This window comes from Eleutherodactylus coqui, chromosome 2 (assembly GCF_035609145.1).
Source record: "Eleutherodactylus coqui strain aEleCoq1 chromosome 2, aEleCoq1.hap1, whole genome shotgun sequence".
In the NCBI taxonomy this organism is placed as follows: Eukaryota; Metazoa; Chordata; class Amphibia; order Anura; family Eleutherodactylidae; genus Eleutherodactylus; species Eleutherodactylus coqui.
In genome coordinates, this window is record NC_089838.1 from 449,446 (window position 1) to 474,397 (window position 24,952).

General features: G+C 53.8%; 1 protein-coding gene across 2 annotated transcripts; it reads right to left on the bottom strand.

The window, feature by feature from the left end:
• Window positions 1-26: 26 nt before the first annotated feature.
• On the bottom strand, window positions 27-24,092 carry STK38L (serine/threonine kinase 38 like). 2 transcript variants are annotated; one of them, XM_066590127.1, is made up of 15 exons: window positions 23,949-24,087; window positions 19,430-19,536; window positions 13,291-13,435; window positions 11,782-11,833; window positions 11,562-11,684; window positions 10,431-10,514; window positions 10,223-10,346; window positions 9,503-9,657; window positions 9,179-9,281; window positions 6,852-6,913; window positions 5,633-5,750; window positions 5,358-5,481; window positions 3,923-4,018; window positions 3,105-3,196; window positions 27-2,450 (listed from the first exon to the last, which is right to left on the bottom strand). In XM_066590127.1, the coding sequence occupies exons 3-15, from the start codon at window positions 13,422-13,424 to the stop codon at window positions 2,323-2,325; spliced, it is 1,395 nt and encodes a 464-aa protein (XP_066446224.1). In that variant the 5' UTR covers window positions 13,425-13,435; window positions 19,430-19,536; window positions 23,949-24,087; the 3' UTR covers window positions 27-2,322. The 2 variants fall into 2 exon arrangements, with proteins under 2 accessions (XP_066446224.1, XP_066446223.1); XM_066590126.1 differs by lacking the exon at window positions 19,430-19,536 and having other exon boundaries at window positions 23,949-24,092.
• Between the last annotated feature and the right edge of the window lie 860 nt (window positions 24,093-24,952).

A 24,952-nucleotide genomic window follows, 5' to 3' on the forward strand; every position in this document is an offset into this window, starting at 1 on the left:
ATGGAAATTTGACAGCAGAAATGCAGTTTTGAGAAAAGGTCTTTATTAGCCGTAGTTGAGTTTATTGCATGACCGTTGCAACTGACCAATTAGGACTCTTCATGAATACCTATTTTGATGCCCTCTACCCACGATGGGTAGAGGTCAGCACTTGTGATTGCAGCATATGACCATCAGTAAGTGTGTCTAGGATTAGTGCCTCTTTGCCCCTGGAGGCATGGGGACGTGCCTCCTGTGACAATGTAACATGACCACTCACAGCAGATACATTTATACAGCTGCCATTCACTCCAACCCTTACTGTAGATAATGGTGTGCAGCTAGCTCCCCCTAGTGGCGACAGAATGTTATCATTTACTGTGGAAACATTCTGCAATGAATCTGGGCAGGTTCTTAGACCCTACAACATGTGATCTCTCATATATAGATATGAAGGGCTCATACACAAGGCCTCCGAGGTGTCCGATCGATGCAAGATTGCTCTCATGCAGCACTCCAAGGCTGAGCAGTAGACTGGGCACACGCCAGCGGTAAGTGCACGTTGTGGCCGAGAGGGCAGGGTGCATTGGCTAGCACACGACAGCAGTCCAATATACACAGAAGCAGCAGCACATTGACATGCATCGCTGACCAGTAGGACACGGCTCGTTCATAGCCTCATAGGCTACAATGGTGCAGAGAGTAACGGCCCCAATCCAATAGCCTGGCAGAGGCTCTAGAGGTCAGCCAATGATTGCCATGTGAACTTCTGCACAGATTTAGCCCCCCGCTTACCGGACAAATTCCTCATGGAAACCAACATGCAAATTCTTTATCGTAACATGCACACTGGATGGGCCGCGCTTCGGATTTCCATAGCATTCAATAGAACGCTAAAATGGCGCACACTTTCTGCTCACATTCGGGCACATAATCCACAGTGAGATTACGCGGGTGTCTGCGCCAAAAGTGGGTGTCTGCGCCTAACGCGGGTTCATTACATGACAGTTTTATAACCCTTTCAAATGTTTCTGCTTGCTGTCTATGAATGGAAGATTATCTCCATACAAACCTCACCTCCCACCAAAGGGCATAACATGGTTAAAGGGAACCTGGCATCAGGTTCATGCCACCCACTTATGTGGCGTTTCACAACATACTTTGAAGTTCGATTCCGCATGGCGCTTCGAGTCCCAGGGGTGGCAAAACACCAAACGCCAGTGACCGTTCTCCCCATGTTCGTGAATAGAGAGAACGGTCCTTCGCGCATTCGGCAGGAAAGTTCAAAGTCTGCTTATCGTGATAGCCGCTGCGTTTGGGAATAAGACGTACGTGAGCGCGGTATACGGACCGCGCCGGGATTACGCTGCATAAACCTGCTGACACTTCCGGTTTCCATGTTCCCGCTTTGTTATGAGAGCAAGAAAACAAGCTCTGCCCATCCGATCCGGTCGGCGACGTTTGATTGCATCATAGGATGGACCCGCTGACTATGATGGGGTCTGTGTGGCTTCCGTTGCGCCCGCTAGCATGTTCTGGACCTTACAGCATACTGCACCATTGCATCTGGGCTTTTGCTCTAACAGGAGCATCCAGTGCAGATAAACATGTGGCTTTACCTGCACTGATACACTGTAACAAGGTGGCAGCTGTGAGAACGATCAGGCCTAGGGTTCAGCCTCTGAATGATGCTTCCATTCATCCACAAGCAGAGAATGATAGAAATAAGTGCAAGAAGCCCCAGCGATGAAGCAGATTCTCCACCCGCCCTTAGTTTATTGTGCCGGCACTTTCCATCCGTCCTCGAGGGCAGTAGGCAGGCCGGCGTAAAGGCGGACGCAGACCCCGCCGTGCAGACAGCGCAGAATAAATAATCGTACAAATCAAACACGTAAAAATAAGTAACAATGACATCAGCGACTTCCCCTTCTCATGCGGCAGCTGCCTCTTTAAAACAAAACACAGCCCCCATAGAATCCCGTCACGGGACGGTCGTCGGCAGACCCCAGCGGCTGGCAGCGGGGTGTAGCTCAGGGGGTCGATCAGTGCAGAGAATGGCGCATAGAACAGGCCCCTCCCCAGTGCACAGCGATGGGGGGCGCTGCAGTACCCGATAATGTACGGCCCTTAACAGTTCCTAAATATAAAAGGAGGGGAAATAAAAAAGACAAGACAGAATCCCCCGGTGGGATCCGCCGCGGTGAGAATCCCCCGGCCCGCAGAGTCTTCTCGGCCTGGAACCCCGTCCTCTGCCAGAGTCCGAGCGCAGCGGATACCGGAGCAGCGGGGCTCCCTTCTTGCCGTTTTGTTTTTCCCTTTGAGCCTAAATACAGTTAACCGGCCTCATAACTTCCCGGACTTCATGTAGGACGGGATGGAGCCGCGCTGCGTCAGGCCCTCGAAGCGCTTGTAGGTGTAGTTGAGGAAGACCCAGTCCTTGGACTTGTAGTCGGGCTCCGTCGTGTTTGGCACTAAAGACACATGCAGGAAAAAACATCTTAAAAAAAGGAAAGAGCGGGCGGGGGATGGGGGGGGGGCAAGGGAGAGTTTAGGAAAGGCAGATGAGGAAATGGACAATGACAGAAGTAGACAAAGGCAAGGAGAGCCCAACATGGGGGCAGAGGGGACGAAAAACAAAGGCTGGCAAGGCAGCAGAAAAGCGCATTAAGGCAAAGATATGCAAGTCAAAAGCTGAATTGACCGGGGCGATGCCGGGCCGTGAGCCGGGGCGATGCCGGGCCGTGAGCCGGGGCGATGCCGGGCCGTGAGCCGGGGCGATGCCGGGCCGTGAGCCGGGGCGATGCCGGGCCGTGAGCCGGGGCGATGCCGGGCCGTGAGCCGGGGCGATGCCGGGCCGTGAGCCGGGGCGATGCCGGGCCGTGAGCCGGGGCGATGCCGGGCCGTGAGCCGGGGCGATGCCGGGCCCGCCAACATGCGATTTCTCGGCAGATGCGAGGCATTTTTATATCAGAACCCCTTGGCATCACTTCGGGGGAAGTAGTGGTCCTCTGGTGGATCGTGGAGGGTCTGTTTTCAATGGGGAGACCTCACTTTGCAGAGATCACCCCGACTCCTGCAGCTCAGGAAGGACACAAATGCAGGGTGCAGTGTAGACTGACACTTACCCGGCTGTAAAATATCGGATTCTGGGAATTCATCAAAGTTGGAGGTGTCATCGATGCTTTTTATCTCAATGGTGATGGCGGCGGGTCTCTCCCTGAATGAGGAAAACATTACAGACTGAAGGTCACACAGCGGGGTGGAGGCGACCGGCCAGCGAGTCCCCAATACACGGATCATATGTAACACACTGACCTTCACACCGCCACTCTAGAAGTAGCGCAATTCCCATAAGAGAGCTCTGCGGTAGTACAATACAAACCCATCTAGGTCTGACAGGGACCTTTCTGTACACCCTAATGGGGCGATGGACTGATGGGGTCCCCGACCCGCAGGACCTCAGAGGGGCAGTGGGTGCCACATTAGAGGCTGGCAGAGAACAACAACTGCCAGCTGGGAGCCGGCCGGGCACAACCACACAGGCATTTTATGTCCTCAGTGCGGCCGCCCTCGGCGGCGTCTGTGACCTCTGATCTCGCATAAATCAAACGAGTAAAAAGCGCATGATTCTCGTACGTCGCTGGCTCGCGTTCAGACACAACAATCATGCGCTTGCGCTCATTTTGAACGACTAATCGTTCCATCTAAAAGCCCCTTGGGTTGTCGGGTTGCTGCCCAGCCAGAGATCAAGGGCCGCCATCCCCGCGGGGGCCACTGCCGGGGGCCGCCAACACTTCAGACATGCAGATCTGTTGTGTATTGGTGTTCACTGCCTGTAAAGTATCATAACATATCTGCGCCATTTCACACTTTATCTCCGGGCTCCCCCGCGTCACATTAGCAGGATAACCTCCCTGGCCGAGGACGTGCGGCTCTTCCGTACCTGATGTGCCCCCAGTCCACGCATTCGAAGAAAGCATGAGTTTTGATTTCTTCTACTGAGTTAGCGCCAATTCTGTTTTCAGCGTCCGTGCAGAACCTGTAGAGGAGACATAGGGGGAGACTTATGAAAAGGTCTAAAAGAAAACCTGTTAGTTGCCCGTAGCAACCAATCACAGCGCAGCTCTCGTTCTGTATTCCACTATGAGAAAATGAAAGCTGTGCTGTGATTGGTTGCTATGGGCAATAAGGACAGTCTCACCACTAGATAGCTTTGATAAATGAGGCCCGGTGTATATCCCTCCACTACCGAGGCAGCCTAAAGTATACATCATTGCACACACTGAATGCCCACTCTACTAGAGACCCCCATCTAGTGGCGTTGGACTCGGTTGGCCTTCAGAACCGCAGCAGTTCATTGGGGTGTAGAGTCCACCGGCTGATAAAATCGTCCTGCAGGAATACCGGCCCCTGTGGACAGGAAGCTTCTTGTAGATGGCGGTGCTGACATGTTCTGACCAGCTGACAGGAAGGGATCAGCAATTCATGCTGCTTGAGCAAAAATTCTGACCCCCCCCCCCCCCCCCCCGCCCCATCAGCAGCAGAGATCCGGCCCCATCTGACCAGGAGGGGTTTCTCCGCTGCTCAGTGATACGCTGATAAGTTTTGCGCTCTTTTGCCCGCTGGAGTCTCGTCTTTCGGTTTTCTTGGCGCTGGAACCGGTCATCTGCTGTTATAACATCCATACTAAGAAATGGTGCATTGCAGATTGGTAGATGTTAGTTAGAGCCCCAGCGCTCTATCAGTCCGCCCCTGACATCCTCCTCCGACCCCTTTCAGTGAGGAGTTCCTTCTGTCCACAAGTTTCCCTTTCGCTGGATGTTTTTCTCGATCGCGTCATTCTCAGTAAACGCTCTACACTGTTAAACGAGAACCCCCCCCCCCTCCCCCCCCCCCCCCCCCGCGCGGTTGGCGGTGAGACCCCGGCTAGTCCAGCACTGGTGACCGGCGTCGTTGGAAGTCGCTCCGATCGCCGGATCTTCCCATCTATTGTGGATTCACACTGAAACTGATTAACGGAAAACTTGTCATGTGATTTTATGCCGCACTCCGGGGTCAGGGGGAGAATCACCGTACAGGGATGGATATATATATATGCACATCCTCACACACTGCATGTTTATCCGTCTAATGATTGGGAATCTCCAGTCATCTCGCCGGCCCGGAATGCTGAATCGGTGGAATCTTGCTGTAACGGTTGTAGACGATCTCCTCCCCTTATCGAAAGGGTTACAATAATCATCATCTTTATTTGCGGCGCTTACTAAGATCTCCAGCTCCGGGATCTGATCCCAGTGATCCTCCCGAATGACTAGAATGAAGCGGCGTGCCACCATAACTCCTCCTGCCCCCCTCATACGGCCCGGGATCCCACCGACCTGAGAATTAAGTCTTTGGCTTTTTCCGATATTGGCACCTCTGGAGGGAACACCAGCGTCTCTTTCCAGGTCATCACTTTGCGATACGTCTCCTGCGGGGTCTCTGAGCAGAACGGAGGATATCCTGCGAGACGGAGAACAAAGCGATAAGTGCGCGGCTCTGATTAATCCTAGCAGCATCACATGACATGGGGGGGGGCACTAAATGACTCCAGGGGGCGACAGAGCTGAGGAGACGACGAACCAGCGAGGGTCCCGTCACATCTCGGTCTTACCTATCAGCATCTCGTACATGATGACCCCCAACGACCACCAGTCACACAGCTTGTTGTACCCCGTCTGCATGAAGACCTCGGGGGCGATGTAGTCCGGGGTCCCCACTGTGGAATATGCCTGGCCAATACAAAAGCAGAATGTTACCACAAAGAGAAAACCAACCCGCTTCCAATATAAGGCAGCGGCGCCTTCATCCAAAAATACTGGATTACTGAAGGGTGAAAGAAAAAAATTAGGAAGCTAAACTGGGCACCAACGGCTTCTGGCTAGGATAGGCCATGGTTTATGATGGAGGGAGGCGGGAGTAACCCCCGGGGCACACTAACCCCCAGAGGGGTTGTCCAGTTGTAAACCATAGATGGTATATCTCCAGGATAGGTCATCAGTAGAGGATTGGCGAAGGACCCATCACTTGGGACCTCTAGTCATCAGCTGTTCTATGGGCTGATGCACTCTTGCACTGAGCCGATTTCTGCAGGATGCACACAGCTCCATTCCCAATGCGGTGGCCAGGCTTGGTACTACCAGCCATTCATTTTAAATGGGGACTTTGCCAGCAATACCCAGCCTGGTCACCGCAGTGGGAACAGAGTCGTCTGCCTCTGCAGAGACCAGCTCGGTGCTCCGGCTGATCGCTGGAGGTCCCAGGTGACTGATCCTCACCAACCTACTATTGATGACGTATCCTTAAGAAAGGTGATCATAAGTTTAAGACTGGACAACCCCTTAAAGGGGCCGAAGCACTGAACACTGTTTTTTCCTGCACAATGGCGCCAGCGCCCCACAGCTGTGCAGGCAACAACAGTCGTCCCGTTTAAAGGGGTTTTCTGGGGATGGTATAAATGGAAACCTGTCCAAGGAGGAGGGGCAGAGCCTAACAGTACACTGACAGGAGAACTCTCATGCCACACGGAGGAGGCGGAGCCAGAATTAGGGCAGAACCCAACAGTACCCTGAGAGGACTAGAGAACAGTCCACAAAGCCCAGTCATAGGCTACTCAGGACCCCGTACACACAAATCCTCTTGTCAGTGTATAATTAGGCCCCGCCCCTACACCGGTGACCCCGCCCCTTCTCTTCCTAGAACTGGTTTACACTGGCTGCACTGACATCATCTGCTGTTCCTTGACAACCTCTTTTAGCGAATACATTGCAGTGTATGGCCCTTTAAAAAAGACCCCTGAGCAGCGGTGAGATCCGCCCCCCAGCACTACTCACCAGCTGCCTCCGGTTCTTCTTCCAGGTCTCCGCTTTCCTCTTGGAGTTCATATTCTGAAAAGCTGTTAAGTTAGGAGAAAGAACAAAAAGTGATGCCCCCGTTGGTAGGACCAACACTCTGCGCTAATTTCTTAAAGCGACAGGCTGCTTTAATTGCTTCGTGATGGCGGCATGAGCTTCTCTGGCTACATCATCAATCTAAGACGCTACAAGCAGTGGTTGACCAGTGCTGCCCCCATGAGCTGTGCTGGCCAGTCAGAGCAATGCCTGGTATGCAGCGTGTGCATCAGGTAGTCAGAAGCGCTGCGGCCATCTTTGCTTGTCCAGGCCCAGGTGGTGGCTTTAACCCCTTAATGTCACGGCCTATTGTAGACCAAAGAACGCAACGAGTATAGGGGATTTTTATCTCCACTTGTCAGAAGCCATAACATACGGCCGCGGGGGGACTGCAGGGGGGGGGGGCCGCGGGGGGACCGCGGGGGGGGGGGGGCCGCAGTTGGGCACAATGTATAGTTTGTTTTTTTCAGGGCAAGCAGAAATGACAATGCGTGTTCCCTGCGGGTCGGTACGATTATAACACCAAAATCACGTGGTTTTTAGGCCCTTCCACCGCTGCACAAACCTAAAAATATATATACTTTAGAAGCATTAGTTGTTTTTGCAACACTGCATAAAGATCCAGTAAAACACGGAGTGAAAACCCAATCCCGGGGGGGGGGGGGGGGTACGCGCTGCGGTGACCTTATGGGTCAGCACGATATTACAGCGACGCCGCAGTTCTTTCCTGCCCGCCGCGACGTTCCCCTCCACTCTGGCGCTGCGCGGGCTGCAGATAGTATCGCTACCGGTTTAGAGTTTTTCATCGTTTTTATTAAACTTCGTGTCTTGGCGACGGGATGGCGGTGAGCATTGTTCCCCGGACGGGACAAGCGAGGCGGCACTTCGACAGACGACGGACGTACAGAAACCAAAGTCTAGTGCAGTTAGTTTTTCTTAGTATTTGGTTAACATATTTATGAAAAATCACAGAAGTGAGAAAAAAAAAACAAGGACATCGAGTGAAACGGAAGCCGACAACACAAGACCTGATGGCCTGGCGGCGGCTCGATGGGCGCACACAGCCTTGTAGCCTGCAGCGAGCTCCTGTTCTGTGCAGGGAGGAGCGACTGCAGATACATAGTCCGCACGTGTGAACGATACCAGGGCGCCAACCACAGACTATACAGGAGTGCGACCCCTACTGGCAGAGCAGATCGCCCCGCATCTCCACAGTGGGTCACACTGGGCGACATCTTGGGCTCCCCAAATGTATAGCAAACTGCATGCAAATATACTGATCAATGCGGGTGTCCGTTCTGCATTTTAGCCAAGACACATAAGGCGAGGCCACCAGGCACCCGTCAGACCCTGTGCGCCCACTGTTAGGTACAATGCAGACTAATGGTGCAGCCGCTCACCCAGCCCAGACTGCGGCACCATTAGCCCGCAGTGAACAGGCAGCTCCTCCACATTCTAGTCTGGCTCTCTGCAGGCTCTATGCCCACTGAGCCGCCCGCCGCCCGCCAGCTGCTCTATTATTGGCTTCTTTGTCAGTGAATAATAGAAATTTAGGAATTAAAAAGCTCCTTTGACAACTTCTTTTAGTTCCCATAGGTAACTTGAACTTACAAAGCTTTGATCTCTTCTACTATATACTGGTATATGGTATACAATATATGGTACCTCTGCCGGCATTCTATTAGGACAGGCCACAGGCATGGAATATATGGCAACCCTGGGGGCCTTCAGAATGCTCCTGGCTGCCGTGACACCTTGATAGCACCTGGGGATCTCATGGGGGCCCTTCAGGCCCCCGAGGCACCAATTGGGGCATTAAAGAGTGGGTTTGGCTCTCCATGCTGCTCCATACAAACCCTGCATGCCCAGGACACCAGTATACAGCAAGCTCCGGGGCTCCCTCTAGTGGTGGCTGCAGCATTCACACAACTACTTCATACAAAGCTCTTGCTCTGTATTAGAAAATAGAGCTCTGATGGGTATAAAGATATACTTCAACATTAAAGGGGTTGTCCAGAGTTAGAAAAACATGGCTGCTTTCTTCCAAAGACAGCGCCACACCCTTGTCCATGGGTCGTGTCTGATATTGCAGCTCAGCTGCATTAAAGTGAATGAGAGCTGAGCAGCAATACCAGACACTACTCACGGACAAGGGGGGGGGGGGGGGGGGCGCTGTGTTTGGAAGAAAGGAGCCATGTTTTTCTAACCCTGGACAACCCCTTTAATCAGCACATAACCTACATTAATGGATTAACCCCTTTAGGACTCACTGAAATCGCTGGGCGGATTGTGACTGAGATTCCTGTAGAATTCGGTCCGATGAGCTTTCTTCAGGCCTGTGCAAAGGCCGAAATCTGAGAGCTTGACGTGACCCTGCAGGGACGGAAGAGGTGGAGAATATCATGGTCACTTGTGAACTGCCCGACGCTGGCTGGAATCATTTGCTATACTAAAAGGGGTACAGCAGTTATCTCTCCAACCTGAGGAATCTGATAACAGAGAGCAACAGCACAGCAAGGGAATTGATGGCGTTTAGGGCCCTTTAAGAGACTGGCACCTAGAGCGTCACCAATCTGTGGGGGCACGCGACTCACCTTGGCGTCCAGCAGCAGGTTGTCCGGTTTGATATCTCGGTGGATGAAGCCCAGCTGGTGAATCGCATCGATGGCCAATACAGTCTCTGCGATGTAGAACTGAGTCTCCTCCTCAGACAGCGTGTCCTTCTTCATGAGCAACGTCATCATGTCACCTACACACCAGACGTTTAAAGGGGAGGTCCATATAAGCTGTTATAATATGGCATAACTAATGTAATTCCATTAGCTGAATAGTGAGCGCAGCTCTAGAGTATAAGACCAGATATAACTCAGGATCAGTGCAGGATAATCTATGTACACACTGACATTTCTGTAAGTTAAAGGGGTATTCCAGGATTTTTTCTTTTCCTATGGATGATTAACAAGTCATCAATAGATCCATGGTGTCTAGACGCTCGGATCCCTTCTGATTAGCAGATTCCCGGGGCCAATGTTACTGCAGTCAGAACATGAAGCAGAGAGCGCTGACCATAGCGCAGTGGCCTGGGTTGGTATTGCAGGCGCGCACCCCAGTGAACTCAATAGCAGCAGCATCTGCAGTACCAAACTGGACCACTGTGCTATGGTCAGTGCTTTCTGCACTGACCGCAGCCCGGCTGTCAGCTGATCAGTGGGCATTCGATCAGAAGGTCTCTGTCATCAACAGAAAAAATAAAGTCCCAGAATACGCCTTTAATTCTATACAGAAACTGGTTTGCGCCTTATTTAGGAGCTTACCTCCCGGTAAGAACTCCATGATCAGATAGAGGTTCCGCTTATCCTGGAAACTGTAGAACATTTTCACCACCCAGGCTCCATCTGCTTCTACCAATATATCCCGCTCAGCTCGGATGTGCGCCACCTACATGGGGGGAAACAGGTTGTGTACATGATGACCTCTATTCCCAGTCACCCCCTTCCTCCACCAACGCTCTCTGCGGCTCACCTGCTCCTTCTCCAACATGTCCGCCTTCCTGAGGATCTTCATAGCATAGATGTGCCCCGTGTCCTTCTTCTGAACAAGACGCACCTACAATAAAAAGGATTTCTTGACTTTTATGGTCTATCAAGTCATTAACCCCTGGCAGCTATGGGGGGGGAGGGGGGGGAAGAGGGAGGGGGAAGAGGGAGAGGGGGTATTGGTAGTATATTTAGTATTGCCCCATCCATAACGAGCCGCGCGATAACAATACATCATCCAGCACAATCAGTTCCCATTGAATAAAAAATTAAAGAGAAAAAAAAGAGAAGAGCAAAAAGGAAAAGAAAAAAAGGAAAAAGGGTCACAAATACCTCGAAATGGTGCCGATAAAAACTACAAGGCCGCCCTGCAAAAAACACACCCTCATACATCTGTTGACGGGAAAGTGAAAATAATCCGTCCTGAAGTGCAGCGCCACAAAGTATTTTTGTGAAAAAATAAACAAACAACAACATTGTACTATATATATATATATAGCGCAAAAGTAGTAAAACCGCTATAAATCTGGTGTTGTCCTAATAAAGGTCACATGGTACCCCCGTTGCCCCCAGGAAAAATTACTAAAAAGAGTTAACTAGTTGGTCCCACAAACATAAGAAATGGTACGACTGCTGGGACACAAAGGGGAAAGGGCGGACCGGCTGCTAGGGCTTAAATTATGTAGGTCACTAAGGGGTTAAAGATGCACCGACTAGTGAAGGTACTAATAACATAGTATGTAAGGCCGAATGAAGACAATGCCCATCTAGTCCAGCCTGTTTATCCTCCTGTGTTGATCCAGAGGAAGGCAAAAAACCGCAAGGCCAGAAGCCAATTAGCCCTTTTGGGGGAAAAATTCCTTCCCGACTCCCTAATGGCAATCAGACTGTTCCCTGGATCAACCCCTAATAGTACCTACCTGCCTATATACCAGGTTTACACTTAACCTAATATTTATATCCTGTAATATCCTTCTTCTCCAGAAAGACATCAAGTCCCCTTTTAAACTCCTCTATGGATCCTGCCATCACCACATCCTCAGGCAGAGAGTTCCACAGTCTCACTGCTCTTACAGTAAAGAACCCCTTTCTATGTTGGTGATGAAACTGGCCGCACCTCTCCGAAAGCTCCTCTGCCGATGACCTTCAGCGACTCAAAGTCGTCCAGCCCCAGTCTGGTCCTCTTAAGACGCAGAAACTCGGTCTCCTTCCGCGCGTGCTGCGAGCGCCGGAGCCTCTTCTATAGAGACACATTACAAGTTATTAATGGATGCCGCAGTTCCCAGTCCTGACACTAGAGGGCAGAAGAGAACCGTTAGCGTCTTCCAGCTGCGCACCTCGTCGTCTCCCAGCCCCTCCTCTTCCATGGCGATTTCCAACTTCTTTTGCCTGTCAGGAAGAAAACGGCATTATTACAGGCGGGTACCCGTCATGTGACCACTGCTGCCCGGGGAGGAAACGGTTAACCGGTTTGCATATCTAAATCTGGGCTCGCTGTCGGATTACCAGGGTTTCCAGATCATCAAATGCCGGATTCCCATTTACTGGAGATTCGCGCACATCTGGCCCTGCGAGAACATGTGGAACCTCTGTGGGGAATTTCGAGGGGCGGCTCTCACAGCATGATGGGACTTGTAGTTCTACAGCTCTTCAGCGGTTGTGAAACTACAACTCCCATCATTCCACGACGGACGCTCTGTATCCCGCGGGGGCGTTCGCTGCAGACTTCATCCTTCCAAGTGAATTCACACTGAAGAGGTGAACCTGCAGCAGACCGGCGCCGTGTGAACGCACCCCACTGCCCGCTCCAGCCTGCGGCTCCTTTGCTCTTGCAGAACTACACTTCCCAGCATGCCCCGACGGCCTCTATGACACAATCAGGTATTTTTTCACTGGTTTGATACAATTATGATATTTTTAGGTTTTTCCACTATTGCACAATAAAAACCCTTTTAAGGATTGCTGCATTCAAAGACCCAGAAGGGGCGGAGCCAGCATGGGCGGAGCTTCTGCATGACCGGTTACTGTTCCTACTGGTACCATTTGGGGGAAACATGCTTTTTTTGACCAGTTTTATTGTATTTTTTGGGAGGTAAACTGATAATTGGGCTCCATATTTTGCCCTGGGGTAACAGGCTGTTTAATCTCCTGCGCAGGTCGCCGCGGACGCACCAAGCCGCCCCGGGTTTTCCTTCTTTCTTTTAATTCATTTGGAAAAGTGTGCAAAAAAAAAAAAAGGGTGCCTTTTTTTCATCCTTTCATATTGCTCTGCAATCTGCTGTTTGCTCAGATACTTTGGTACTGCAGTGTATTACCTGTATCCTTTCACATTAGAAGCCATGGCAGACCCCGTGACTATTGACTAGCAGCAACCCATCAGCCCCTCTCCAATTAGATGGCGGCGGGCCGATGATGTCACAGAGAACGCCCTCTCCACGTTAACCTCATTCTTGCTACAATTGACATGGATTGCAGCAAGTAAGTGGTTAACAGTAGGGATCAGCGGGGTCTCCGATCTGATATTGCAGACGAGGGGCAGGAAGGGGTTAATGAGCCGCCTCTCTCTGCACAAACTTACCAAAGCTCACAAATCTACCGCAGCGCTCGGTACGAGGAACCGCTAGAATCCACCTCTGCCTATACTGTAGGGCCTACAGCAGGGGCGGCTTATGGGGGGCTGCAGCTGTCTGGCATGCTGGGAGTTGTAGTTTTGCAACAGGTTACAGACCTGCAAACCGGTACCCTGCAAACGGGGGGTCAGTGCCATGGGGCCGTGCAAGCGGGGGGACCCTGCAAACAGAGGCGGGGGCCGGGGCGACCCTGCAAACGGAGGCCGGGGCCGGTACCTGGTCTCTCGCTCCTCGTGCTGAAGGATCAGGTTGCTGTAGAACGTCTCCAGCGTCAGTTTGGCCACGGTCACCCTCTCGCGGGTGTGGTTACTCATGGGGAAGGCGGTGGCGTTCCCGGCCGTCATCGCCATAGCAACAAGCACTGAAAAAAGCGGGGAAAAAAAAGGCATTAATCCGCGTCAGCCAAAAACATTCACTTAGGTGGAAAATGTCCCAGGGCCACAGAGCAAACCACACCCAGGGGCCCCCCGGAAGCTTTCATTTATTCCACATTGACCCCCATCGATTGTGAGAACGGGGGTCCCGTAGGTCTGTCCATAGATTAAGCATGCCACCAATAGCGGGTACTCATACTCTGCAATGCCCAGCACTCCGATGGAGACGGATGGAGCAGCGGACCCCCACGGATCATAAAGTTACCCCCATCATAACCGGGCGCAAGCTCTTTAAAGGGAACATCCCAGATGAGAAATACATGGTCGCTTTCTTCCTAAAAAAGCGCCACTCTGGGCACTGGTCGTACGTGGCACTGCAGCTCAGAATTTTTCAAAGGAAAAGCCCTTTAAGAGGGTCCTTGTGCCAAGCAGTTGCCACCCCAACGCGTCTACCAAGGCGGCGACGAGATCCGATTGTGAAGTCTGCCATATGTAGAACGGAAGCCAGGCACTCATACCGATCACCAACAGGGCTTGTACCCGTCTGCAGGGCATCTCCTCTTGCATTTGAGCCTGAGCTATGTTTCTCTGTTATCAGCCTGGCTGTTGGGATCTACAAGTTTTCTAGTGGTGAGGAAGTTTAGGTTTGTTTTGCACCGAAGTCTGAGAGTTCGGGCGTGGCGGTGAAATACGGTTAGGACAGGAAGGAAGCACCTGCCGCCGCTCGGAGATCGCAGCGAGGGTCGGTATGTGCTACACGTAGGTGTAAAGGTCCTGCCAGCCGAGGGGTCCCCCAATGTGGGCTGCGTCTGGGTAGGAACCCCCCCAAGTTCACTCTCATATTTGGTCTGAGAAAGCTGGGTCATAAACAATATGGCCGCCACTATGGCACTCACCCAACTTTCCTAAGGGATGCATCATTGGTGACCATATTTGTTAGGAAAGTGGACAAGCAATATGGCCGCCGTCGCTCCCTCCACACAACGTGTCACCCAGCTTACCTGCTCCATGTGCAAACATTCAGCAACCTGGGAAAGCTGGGTGACAACCCCTGTGAACGCCAACATGGGGGCCATACTGGTTGTCACCCAGCTTCCCCAGCCGCATAACATGAAAGGAGTTCCTGGGGATTTCAGTTTCTGCAGAGCGCCCCACGCTGGTGCAGTCCAACTACAGCTGCAATCCAACCTCCTGCTCAACTACAAACCCCACTAAAGTGGGTGGGGTTATGTAAATATGTAGTAAAGGGGTTGTCCCTGATTGAAAATGGGCAGGGCTTATGTGACCTTTAACAGGGTCTGGAGTCCACAATGTATACAAGGGGTCCGGTAATACTGCTCTGCGGTCTGATCTCGGCCCAGTATCATTACAGGGGTCCGGTCCGGGGGGCTGATGAAATAGGGGGTTTGAACAGATTTTGCCATCTGATATTAATACAGGGAGTCCGATACATTGTTGCCATCGCTGGCCGACTGCTTAGGGGTTCCAGAATATTGAACAGGAGCCATGTAATACTACCGTGTTTCCCTGAAAATAAGACACCCCCTAAAATTTGCAGAAGTCCCAAATATAAGGCACCCCCCGATAGTAAGGCATAGTAAAGTGTGCACACAAGTCAAGAGGCCTGTCCCCTGCTGCCATCCCCGTTGTCTCCTACCTCCAGATGTATAGGTAGATCTGCAGACAGTCTGCTGTTATCCTGTCCCTGCTGTGCTGTACAAGTGTGCTGTTGTGAGCTCCCCTTGCTGGCTGGAAAAGTCCATATTGTACATTCTGTTCCTGCTGTACATGTCTGCTGTGATGAGCTCCCCCTGGTGGCCGGAATCTTTTATTCCAAATCCATAAAAGCAAACGGTACAGACAGTATCAAGCATGATGCTTGATAAAGACCAGCAATGGTCGAAATGTCGCTGTCTGTACCGTTTGCTTTTATGGATTTGGAATAAAAGAACATCTTTTTACATCTCCTTGTCTGCTGCGGATCTCCTTCACTTATCAAGTTTGCAATATACAAAGGTCGGTTCACCTTTATTGATCGGCTGTGCAGAGAATTCTTCCCCATGTTTGGGTATTGAAAGTGGTGCTGCAGGACTTCTCTATTTATACTGTGGTGGCCGGAATCTGCAATACCATCCCTGCTTACCAGTGGTCCAGGAACTTCTGTCTGCAGACAGGTACATTACTTTACAGCCCTTATTTTATGGCTCTGTGAGTCAGGCACCCTGTGGGATTCTTAAGGCTGGGTTCTCACAGAGCGTATTTCCAGCGGAAATCTCGCAGTTTGGCCACAGCGATAAACAGCGAGATTTCCCCCAGACATTATGTGGGGTCGGCCGCCCGGTGACTGCGGATCAGAGGTTCCTCTGGTCCCCCAGACATTATGTGGGGTCGGCCGCCCGGTGACTGCGGATCAGAGGTTCCTCTGGTCCCCCACACATTATGTGGGGTCGGCCGCCCGGTGACTGCGGATCAGAGGTTCCTCTGGTCCCCCACACATTATGTGGGGTCGGCCGCCCGGTGACTGCGGATCAGAGGTTCCTCTGGTCCCCCACACATTATGTGGGGTCGGCCGCCCGGTGACTGCGGATCAGAGGTTCCTCGGCTCCCCCAGACATTATGTGGGGTCGGCCGCTCGGTGACTGCGGATCAGAGGTTCCTCGGCTCCCCCAGACATTATGTGGGGTCGGCCGCCCTGTGACTGCGGATCAGAGGTTCCTCTGGTCCCCCAGACATTATGTGGGGTCGGCCGCCCGGTGACTGCGGATCAGCGGTTCCTCTGGTCCCCCAGACATTATGTGGGGTCGGCCGCCCGGTGACTGCGGATCAGCGGTTCCTCTGGTCCCCCAGACATTATGTGGGGTCGGCCGCCCGGTGACTGCGGATCAGAGGTTCCTCTGGTCCCCCAGACATTATGTGGGGTCGGCCGCCCGGTGACTGCGGATCAGAGGTTCCTCGGCTCCCCCAGACATTATGTGGGGTCGGCCGCCCGGTGACTGCGGATCAGAGGTTCCTCTGGTCCCCCAGACATTATGTGGGGTCGGCCGCCCAGTGACTGCGGATCAGAGGTTCCTCGGCTCCCCCAGACATTATGTGGGGTCGGCCGCTCGGTGACTGCGGATCAGAGGTTCCTCGGCTCCCCCAGACATTATGTGGGGTCGGCCGCCCGGTGACTGCGGATCAGAGGTTCCTCTGGTCCCCCAGACATTATGTGGGGTCGGCCGCCCGGTGACTGCGGATCAGAGGTTCCTCGGCTCCCCCAGACATTATGTGGGGTCGGCCGCCCGGTGACTGCGGATCAGAGGTTCCTCTGGTCCCCCAGACATTATGTGGGGTCGGCCGCCCGGTGACTGCGGATCAGAGGTTCCTCGGCTCCCCCAGACATTATGTGGGGTCGGCCGCCCGGTGACTGCGGATCAGAGGTTCCTCGGCTCCCAGTCTGCATTTTTTGGCGTCGGCTATTTTAGGCGTTGATGAGAGGAGCGGCTCGTGGAAAAAGCAGCCAACGCATCAATGGAAGAAACATTACAGAGACAAGCCTTAAAGGAAATGGGTAAATCCCCGGAGGAGGACGAGTGGCGTACTCCCCCCAGTGCTGGCGCTGGGACAGGAGCTGCCCAGCTCTTCTACACTCCAGCAGGTCACCCGCTGTCACCGTGCCAGCGGAGTCACACTTGGTGAACTGGCCACACACTGAATGCGCAAACTTTTCCTTATGTTTTGTCCATTTATATAGGTTCCAACCTGTGGCATCTGACCCCCGTCAGTCCGCTGCAACACAGACCCCCTACATATACAGAGACCCCCAAAGTATGCAGACACACCTCACACAGAGCTACTCATTTCTCTGCGCCCTGGTACCGCCAGCTAGCGCCAGCCGTAGGTTAGATGGCAGCCTGTTTGTGAACCAACCTCAGTACAAAGATACAATACCAGAACCAAGCCCATAACATAATTACAGCAGCAGAACTAAGTGATTGGGTTGCGGGGGCGCTGATGGATGGACAGCGGAGGGGAGATCATCGGGCCATGCAGACCTAAGGAGGGGTGATCACCCCTGATCTACGCCTACCTGTGACGCCCCTACAAGCTGGTGACTGCACAGGTCACACAGAGATAGGCTATGCCACGGGAGACAATGTCCTCATACCACTTGGCATTAGCATTATGTCCGCAGCTCTGCCCAGGTGGGTAAATCCCCACAGAGCCTTCAGAAGCACAAGAGATCCCCCTCCTTTTTCTTGAGAGTTGGCGAGTCTGAACCAGGCCCCCCCACAGACCGCCCCCGCCGGGGGGCCCCCAACAGACCGCCCCCGCCGGGGGGCCCCCAACAGACCGCCCCCGCCGGGGGGGCCCCCACAGACCGCCCCCGCCGGGGGGCCCCCCACAGACCGCCCCCGCCGGGGCTCAATTCTACACATTTGCACCAGCCTGATGGGTGAAACCTCCAACTCCACATAGCAGACTGGCTGCATAACCCCCCCGACTGATCCTAGAAGCAGCTGGGCCCTGGGCCCCCCACACAGAACCCCCGAGGGACACAGCAGCTTACATCATCCCATGGTCTGCAAACAGGAAATCAAGGAGCGAGCGTGCGGATATTACACAAGCGCTGCCGCAAGTGCAATGCCGTTAGGTAATCCTTACACCCGCGATTCACCTCGCTCCACCTACAAGTGTTCTGACCTTATACTCCAGTCACATCCAAAGCTGCAATTACACTTCAGCTCACCAAATCCAATCCATTAGTACTGAGGTGCCAAATTACCTTCACAACCCTGCGGCAGAGCAAGCCCTCTTCGTGAAGACCCTGAACAAGCAAGGGGTGCAGAGACAGAGCCAAGAGTGACCAGTCAGCTTTAGATGTGACTGGAGTAGAAAAGATGGCGTACAAGTCCTGCAAACATGCATTAGCAATAGAAGAAACTAAAAGTGGCGCTGGCATGACACGCACAAGTGCCTGCGAACGCGCTGCGAGATATCTGCAGGTAAAACAAGCCGCGTTCTTCTATCTCGCTGTCAACACAGGAAAACGGCGCGCACGTAAATAGTCCTTTTGTAAACAATGGGGTCTAGGTCAGTGCAAGTTTTGCGCGTCACGCCCTAAATAAGCTGTACGGCCGACACCTCCGGGCCGTACGGCCGACACCTCCGGGCCGCACGGCCGACACCTCCGGGCCGCACGGCCGACACCTCCGGGCCGCACGGCCGACACCTCCGGGCCGCACGGCCGACACCTCCGGGCCGCACGGCCGACACCTCCGGGCCGCACGGCCGACACCTCCGGGCCGCACGGCCGACACCTCCGGGCCGCACGGCCGACACCTCCGGGCCGCACGGCCGACACCTCCGGGCCGCACGGCCGACACCTCCGGGCCGCACGGCCGACATCTCCGGGCCGCAGACGCTCAGTAACAATGAGGAGGCGATTATAGGATCCGAGTAACGGCATCCATAGAAAAGAGGAAGCGAAAGCTGCAGGTGCGCCGACCGCGCCATAAAGTGACAGGAGAGGGCGAGCGGGCGCAGGATTTGGGGCGGGGGGCGGCGGGCGCAGGATTTGGGGGCGGCGGGCGCAGGATTTGGGGGTGGCGGGCGCAGGATTTGGGGGCGGCGGGCGCAGGATTTGGGGGGGGGGGGGGGGGGATCATCTCACTTCTTCATGAGGTTTTTGTGCCAAACTCAAACATGTTTTTGCGCACAGAATAGCGAATCTACGCATATTGAGGTGTCAAAAAATCTCCCGCAGATCGGCTCATGCGAACGGGGGCCGAGGGGCCGCACTACCTGTGTGTGCTGAGCCACTGCGCCCCACGGACGGCACGCAGGGAGGGTTGTGAGGTTTAAGGGGTGTTGCTGTTACTAATTGATTTTTTGAGTTTTGACTCAATGGATGGATGGGGGTCCGACCGCTGGGACCACCACTGAGACCAAGAAGGTCCCGTTCGCCCCTCTTCCATTCACTGGATGACTGCAGCTCTTACCTCGTATGTGCAGCGGCGCTCCCTCTAGTGAACAGAAGTGCGGCAGAGCGGACCCCCACACTATTGGGATCCCATCAGTCGGACCCCCAACCGATCCCTCAGTTTTCCTGTGGATGGATGAAAACCTGAAAAAAGTCATTCAGTAACCGGAAGACCCTCCAAGTTCTGTGCGGCAGGTTGCATCAGATGTGCAATGTCTTCCTGCAAACGGCAGCAGCGGGGGGCCGCAGATCCGACGTGGGTCTAGCCCCCCAATAGACAAAAGTATGAGGAATTCCCGCTGCAGATTTTGTACAGAAAACGTGGAATCTGCAACAAGCAGTGATGAGTCAGTAGATTTCCACTGGCGGACGGCGGCCGCGCACAGCCACAGACCGCCAGGGGCCGCCACAGACCGCCAGGGGCCGCCACAGACCGCCAGGGGCCGCCACAGACCGCCAGGGGCCGCCACAGACCGCCAGGGGCCGCCACAGACCGCCGCACTGAGGTTGCTAGGATGCGGAACTGGCAAAAATGTGCCGCACGATGGCACCTGTAGATGTCCATGGACCCCCACAGGGCTGCACTACAGACCTGGAAGACCCCTTACATGACTGTACTTCAATTCATCACTGTTCTCAAGATCTCTGCTTGCTGTCAATGAGGACTCATTCACACCTGCACTTGCATTTCTGGAGCCCCAGTGCTGCCATCCCATCTGTCAGATGGCAGTGTTACACTGATGAACGAGCCGACGAGCGCCGGTTCAAGTCCCCTGTGGAGACTCAGCAATAACGAGATGTAACCCCCCGGCCATATTAATAGAACACGAGCGCTCAGTCGCTGCGAATACGCTGGCGCTATATAAAGGTTATCAACCAAGGTAACGCCGCGAACGGCAACAGGAAAAGACACGGCGCCAGGACTGCGCTTTTCATCTTTTATTCACCCCATCTCCATGAAAAAATAAAAAGTGGCCAAAATGTCGCCCGTGCGCCAAAGTGGTAACAACCGGAACCAGCAGAGAAGTTGCCCTCGCACAGCTGCGTCAAGGGAAGAATAAGGTTATGGCGGCCGGACGACGGCGACAGAAAAGGCTTTTTTTTTTTTTTTTTTTTTAAAGACACTTAGAATTTTGATAGTGGAGCAAAAAAAGAATATACACACCGCCATCTTGGTGTCTCCGTAATCGCACTGACCGCAGGATCAGGCCGCATCACCCGCAGCAGCACGCTGCCACAGACTTTATGCCGCTCACACGAGCCATGTTCTAGAAGCGCACCATGCACTATCTTGGCGTGTTACGGGCACACATGCCAGGGTAGCGTACGGAGATTAGCGGCACGCAGCGCGCACACCGGTCATGGCGCCCTCGCACGCGGCAAACACGTCCGTGTGAGCCCAGACTAAGGTGCAGTGTTTTTTGGCACAGTGTTGCATGCGATGCCCCCCAGACCATCACACCAGCAGGGGGCAGGATTGAGGCGTCACCCCGAGGTCTACAGACACGAACACGGCCGTCGTCAGCACCCAAACTAAACCAGGTCCGTTGCTGCAGACCCGCTGTTCCCCTCCATCGCTCACAGAACTGAGACCACCATTAAGCCAGCATGAATGAAGCCCCCCAAGTACTAAGTATTAGCGCCCCCATCACTGGCCCATCCTATACAGATGGAAACTAGATCATCAATAGAATACCGGCACTTCAGTGTAGACTGACACAGAGCAGCCTGAGAGGTTGTGGCTTCTCTAGGCCCGGCAGCGGTTGTCATACGGAGCAGTCACATCCCAGTGACGATCAGACTGCGGGCGAGGCGCGCCGGAGCCTCGTGCCTCTCGTCAGACGGGAACACGTCATCACTGCCATCTGCAGTCTAAACAATGTCGAGATGCGGGATCCTCAGCGCCGGCTGCTGCTAGAAGGGTCAGCATGTAATACTACATTTCCCCAGTAGTGGCCGCTGCAGGCAAACCACCTGGCTGCAGCTTCCCCCCACGATCACAGCAGATCATAATCCAGCTGCGATCACAAGGGGGCAGACTCCACAACCACCGCAAGGAGACGATCCCGCCGGACAATTATACACCGCGAGCCCCGACAACGCAAGAAAATGGCCCGGAAAATAGGCGACGTGCTCATTTACATAAACCCCGCCCCTTTTAGTTCTACGCGGACTTCATGTATCTCACAGCAAGGACAAGAGATACAACAAGGCGCAGGGTATTGTTCCAAGCCCTCTAATGCAATGGGTGCCGCCGTTCACAGACAGCAAGCAGAGATCGTGAAACAGAGTCCATTAGAAAGTCGCAGAACCTCTCAGTGTGGAGTGATTGAGCTTCGGCGCAGCGAGATCCCGCGATCAGGACGATCGTGAGCAGCGACGCTGTAGGAGGGCTTCCTGCGAATTGCCACGCACACTGATCGGGGTGTAAGGGGCGGGACACCGGCCAAACCATGTGACCCTGCCATCTCAAACCAGCTGCAAAACTACAACTGCCAGCATACCCCAACAGCCTATGGAGGCTGGGGGCCACAGGCATACGCACCCGCTGCAGTACCAGCCCTGACCACTGCACTGTAGACAGCGCTGTCCACACCAGCAGCAGGCAAGGATCTGCAGCAAAGGGTCATCAGTAGAAAACATCCCAGACAACCCTAGCAACTGTCATGGCGAACGTACAGCGATGGCGGGATGGAAACCCAACGCAGCAGATACACCGCGCCAAATCACGCATCGAGACGGCGGCAGAAAACACGTTAAAATCCCAAACTATATTGGTGAGGATTTGGTGGCGGAGAAAAGGTGAAATCCGCAGAATTATTGTGCGTTCGCACGGCGGGACTCGGGCGCGATTCTCTGCCTAAGAAAAACCGCCTCAAATTCCACAAATTGTTACCGCGGCGCGTGGAATCGGCGTCGTCAGAGGGCGGACTTCAGACTCGGAAGCCACAAAGAGGCAACATGTCGCTTCACTCCAGGGCCGCGGTGGAATACCACACCGCGCAAATTCCATGTGGGGACCCGCGCCCGAAGAATAAACCGAAAAAAACCCGCAGAACTCATGTAGAAAATCCCGTTGTGAACGCCGCCGCGTAAATATCGTGTATTCCGGTGCGCATTCTACGCCAAAATACACCTGCGATCTGCGTCCCGCTGTAACGCACACCGAGTCCCGGCCGCCACCCCGCTTTTACCTCACTGCATATTAAAAATACGCGCCGCAGGATGAAAAAAACGGGGCGCCACTTGGGGGGGGGGGGGGGGGTGTTTTCCCACATCCGATTTCGGCTTTGCACTAATGTGGAACCTCAAAAACACGTATCGCCGGGGCGCACGTATCAGGCGCGCATCTACTGAACAATAAACGGCCACGGGCGGAGGACGGCGCAGAGGTTCATCGCCGTGGGAACATACCTCGGAGGCTCGTTCGCACGGGCGCATTCGTGTCCGGATTTTTCATGGAAATACACAAATTAAATGAAATTGGCGCACTGGGTTCAGCGTTCTGCGCCACGGTCCGAGGCCGCACGTCAGTCTGTCCTATTGTGGCCCGTTCCGGCGTGGCGGCGGTCTTATGCTGGAAGTGACACACATCGCTCCTTACTCCATGAAAATCGCGACATGCGGACGTAAACAATTGCGCACACGCAGTAAGACCAGCGAGCAACACGCGTATATTCCGAGAGCGAGCCGCCCGCGTGAACGAGCGCTTCATGACATACAGCAGATTACAAGAATGGCGCACACGTACGGCTGCCGCTCCGTTCGTTGCCGCCGGGGTCAGCGTTGCGCTCGTTCCGTCCCAGAGCGGTCGGTCCTTTATTACGAGCGGCACGGCGCTGACCGCGGCCCCCCCACCGGACGGGCAGCCGACGCGGCTGGAGAGCTTCCACGTATCCTGCCGCCATCGCCAATACCACGAAGGAGATGGTCGTCCGTCACAGGCGGTCCGCTCACATCCGCGCTGACGGGTCCCATCATGGAAGCAGAGAGCGGCGCCCACTGGCCGAACGGATCCGTCGTACAGCGGCGCGGATAGGACCGCCCTGACGAGACCGCGGCACGCTCGGCTTCAGGACCCGGTCACACGTAGCGGACGCCGATCTGCCGCACGTTTCAGCCTTCCGTGTAAATATCCCCACTGACACGGATTTTGCCTCTTTGGCGCGGTTCGCTGTAAACGCACTCCGGCTCCTCCCTGGATCATAGCGGAATCCCGCACCGCGGACGGTCAGGGTATACATATATACCGGGGGTGAAGCGTGATCACATGTAAGGCGCGACAAGAACAGTCTTTATGCATCAACCCCTCCTTACCTCAAGGACCTCTGCTTGCTGTCAGTGAACGGAAGGCTTCAGAGGGTGACCTCCTCTCTCACGGGCTGATACAATGTAACAAACCCGCTGCTGTGCAGAGGATGAGGGCACAATGCGGCTTTAGCCTGGGACCATTCACTGACAACAAGCAGAGATGCCGCCCCCGACATACAACAGAGCATACAGGGACATACAGAGGTGCGGTGTATAGAAGCTCTCACCTCCGCTCTGCCACCGGCCACCGTGCGCTCTCACCGGCCGCCAGTCTCCGCACTGAGCTCAGCCTCGTCCTCCCGGCGCTCCAACAGCCACTTCTCGCGAGATCTGCGCACCTGTCCCGGCATCCCGCCTCCTGTCACACCCGCAGCTCTGGACACGCCCCCTCCGCTGCCTTCACCTCTCTGTGGTTTAGCAGTCCCGTAACTAGAGGCCAAACAGTCACATTACGGATTACCATAGAACTCCATTTTGGAGTAGCCTTTAAAACGCAAACAGGTGTGAAAAACGGTCATTTAAATGGAGACAGAGATTATGAATTGTTTTCATAACGGTTATTATAGAGCGGAAGTGACGTCATTTCGTTTGGCGATTTGGAACACCTTGCTATACAGGCTATAGGCTAGTGTGTTGCACAACTTTATTGACAATTAACAGATGACGATGTTATAAAGCACGTCAAGTTCATGGCGCCTGTTACATCACCGCTATAACTCATTTTATTTCATTTATTACTGCATTACTGAGATCTGTCAGAAGCGGCGTTGTCATGGAGACCGTGTGTAGCTCCAAATCAGCATTTATATCGATCGCTCCACATGGATCGGGCGCGTTCACACTAGCGGTTTTCTTCCGCTTAGGATTTCCGTGTCTCTGTTGTTTTTGGAAACAAAATAAAAACGTAGATAAACAATGGCGTTTCCACCACCTTTAATTACAATAGGGTTTTTAAAGAAACAGAAAGCTTTCCATTCGCTCTCCGTTTCCTTAAAGGAATACATCGCGCTGCCGGCTACGCCATTTTTAAAAATCCCATTGAAATTAACGGAGGTAAAAACCGTATCCGCTCATTCCGTCTCTCTGCTACAAAAACGGAAGAGCGAGACGGAAATCCTGACTGGAGGACAAACTGTAGTGTAAAAGAAGCCTCAGGACTTGTTTACACGGGCGATAAAATCGCTCCACCTCTGTGGTTCGTGCGACGCACAGAACGTACGCGATTAGTTCA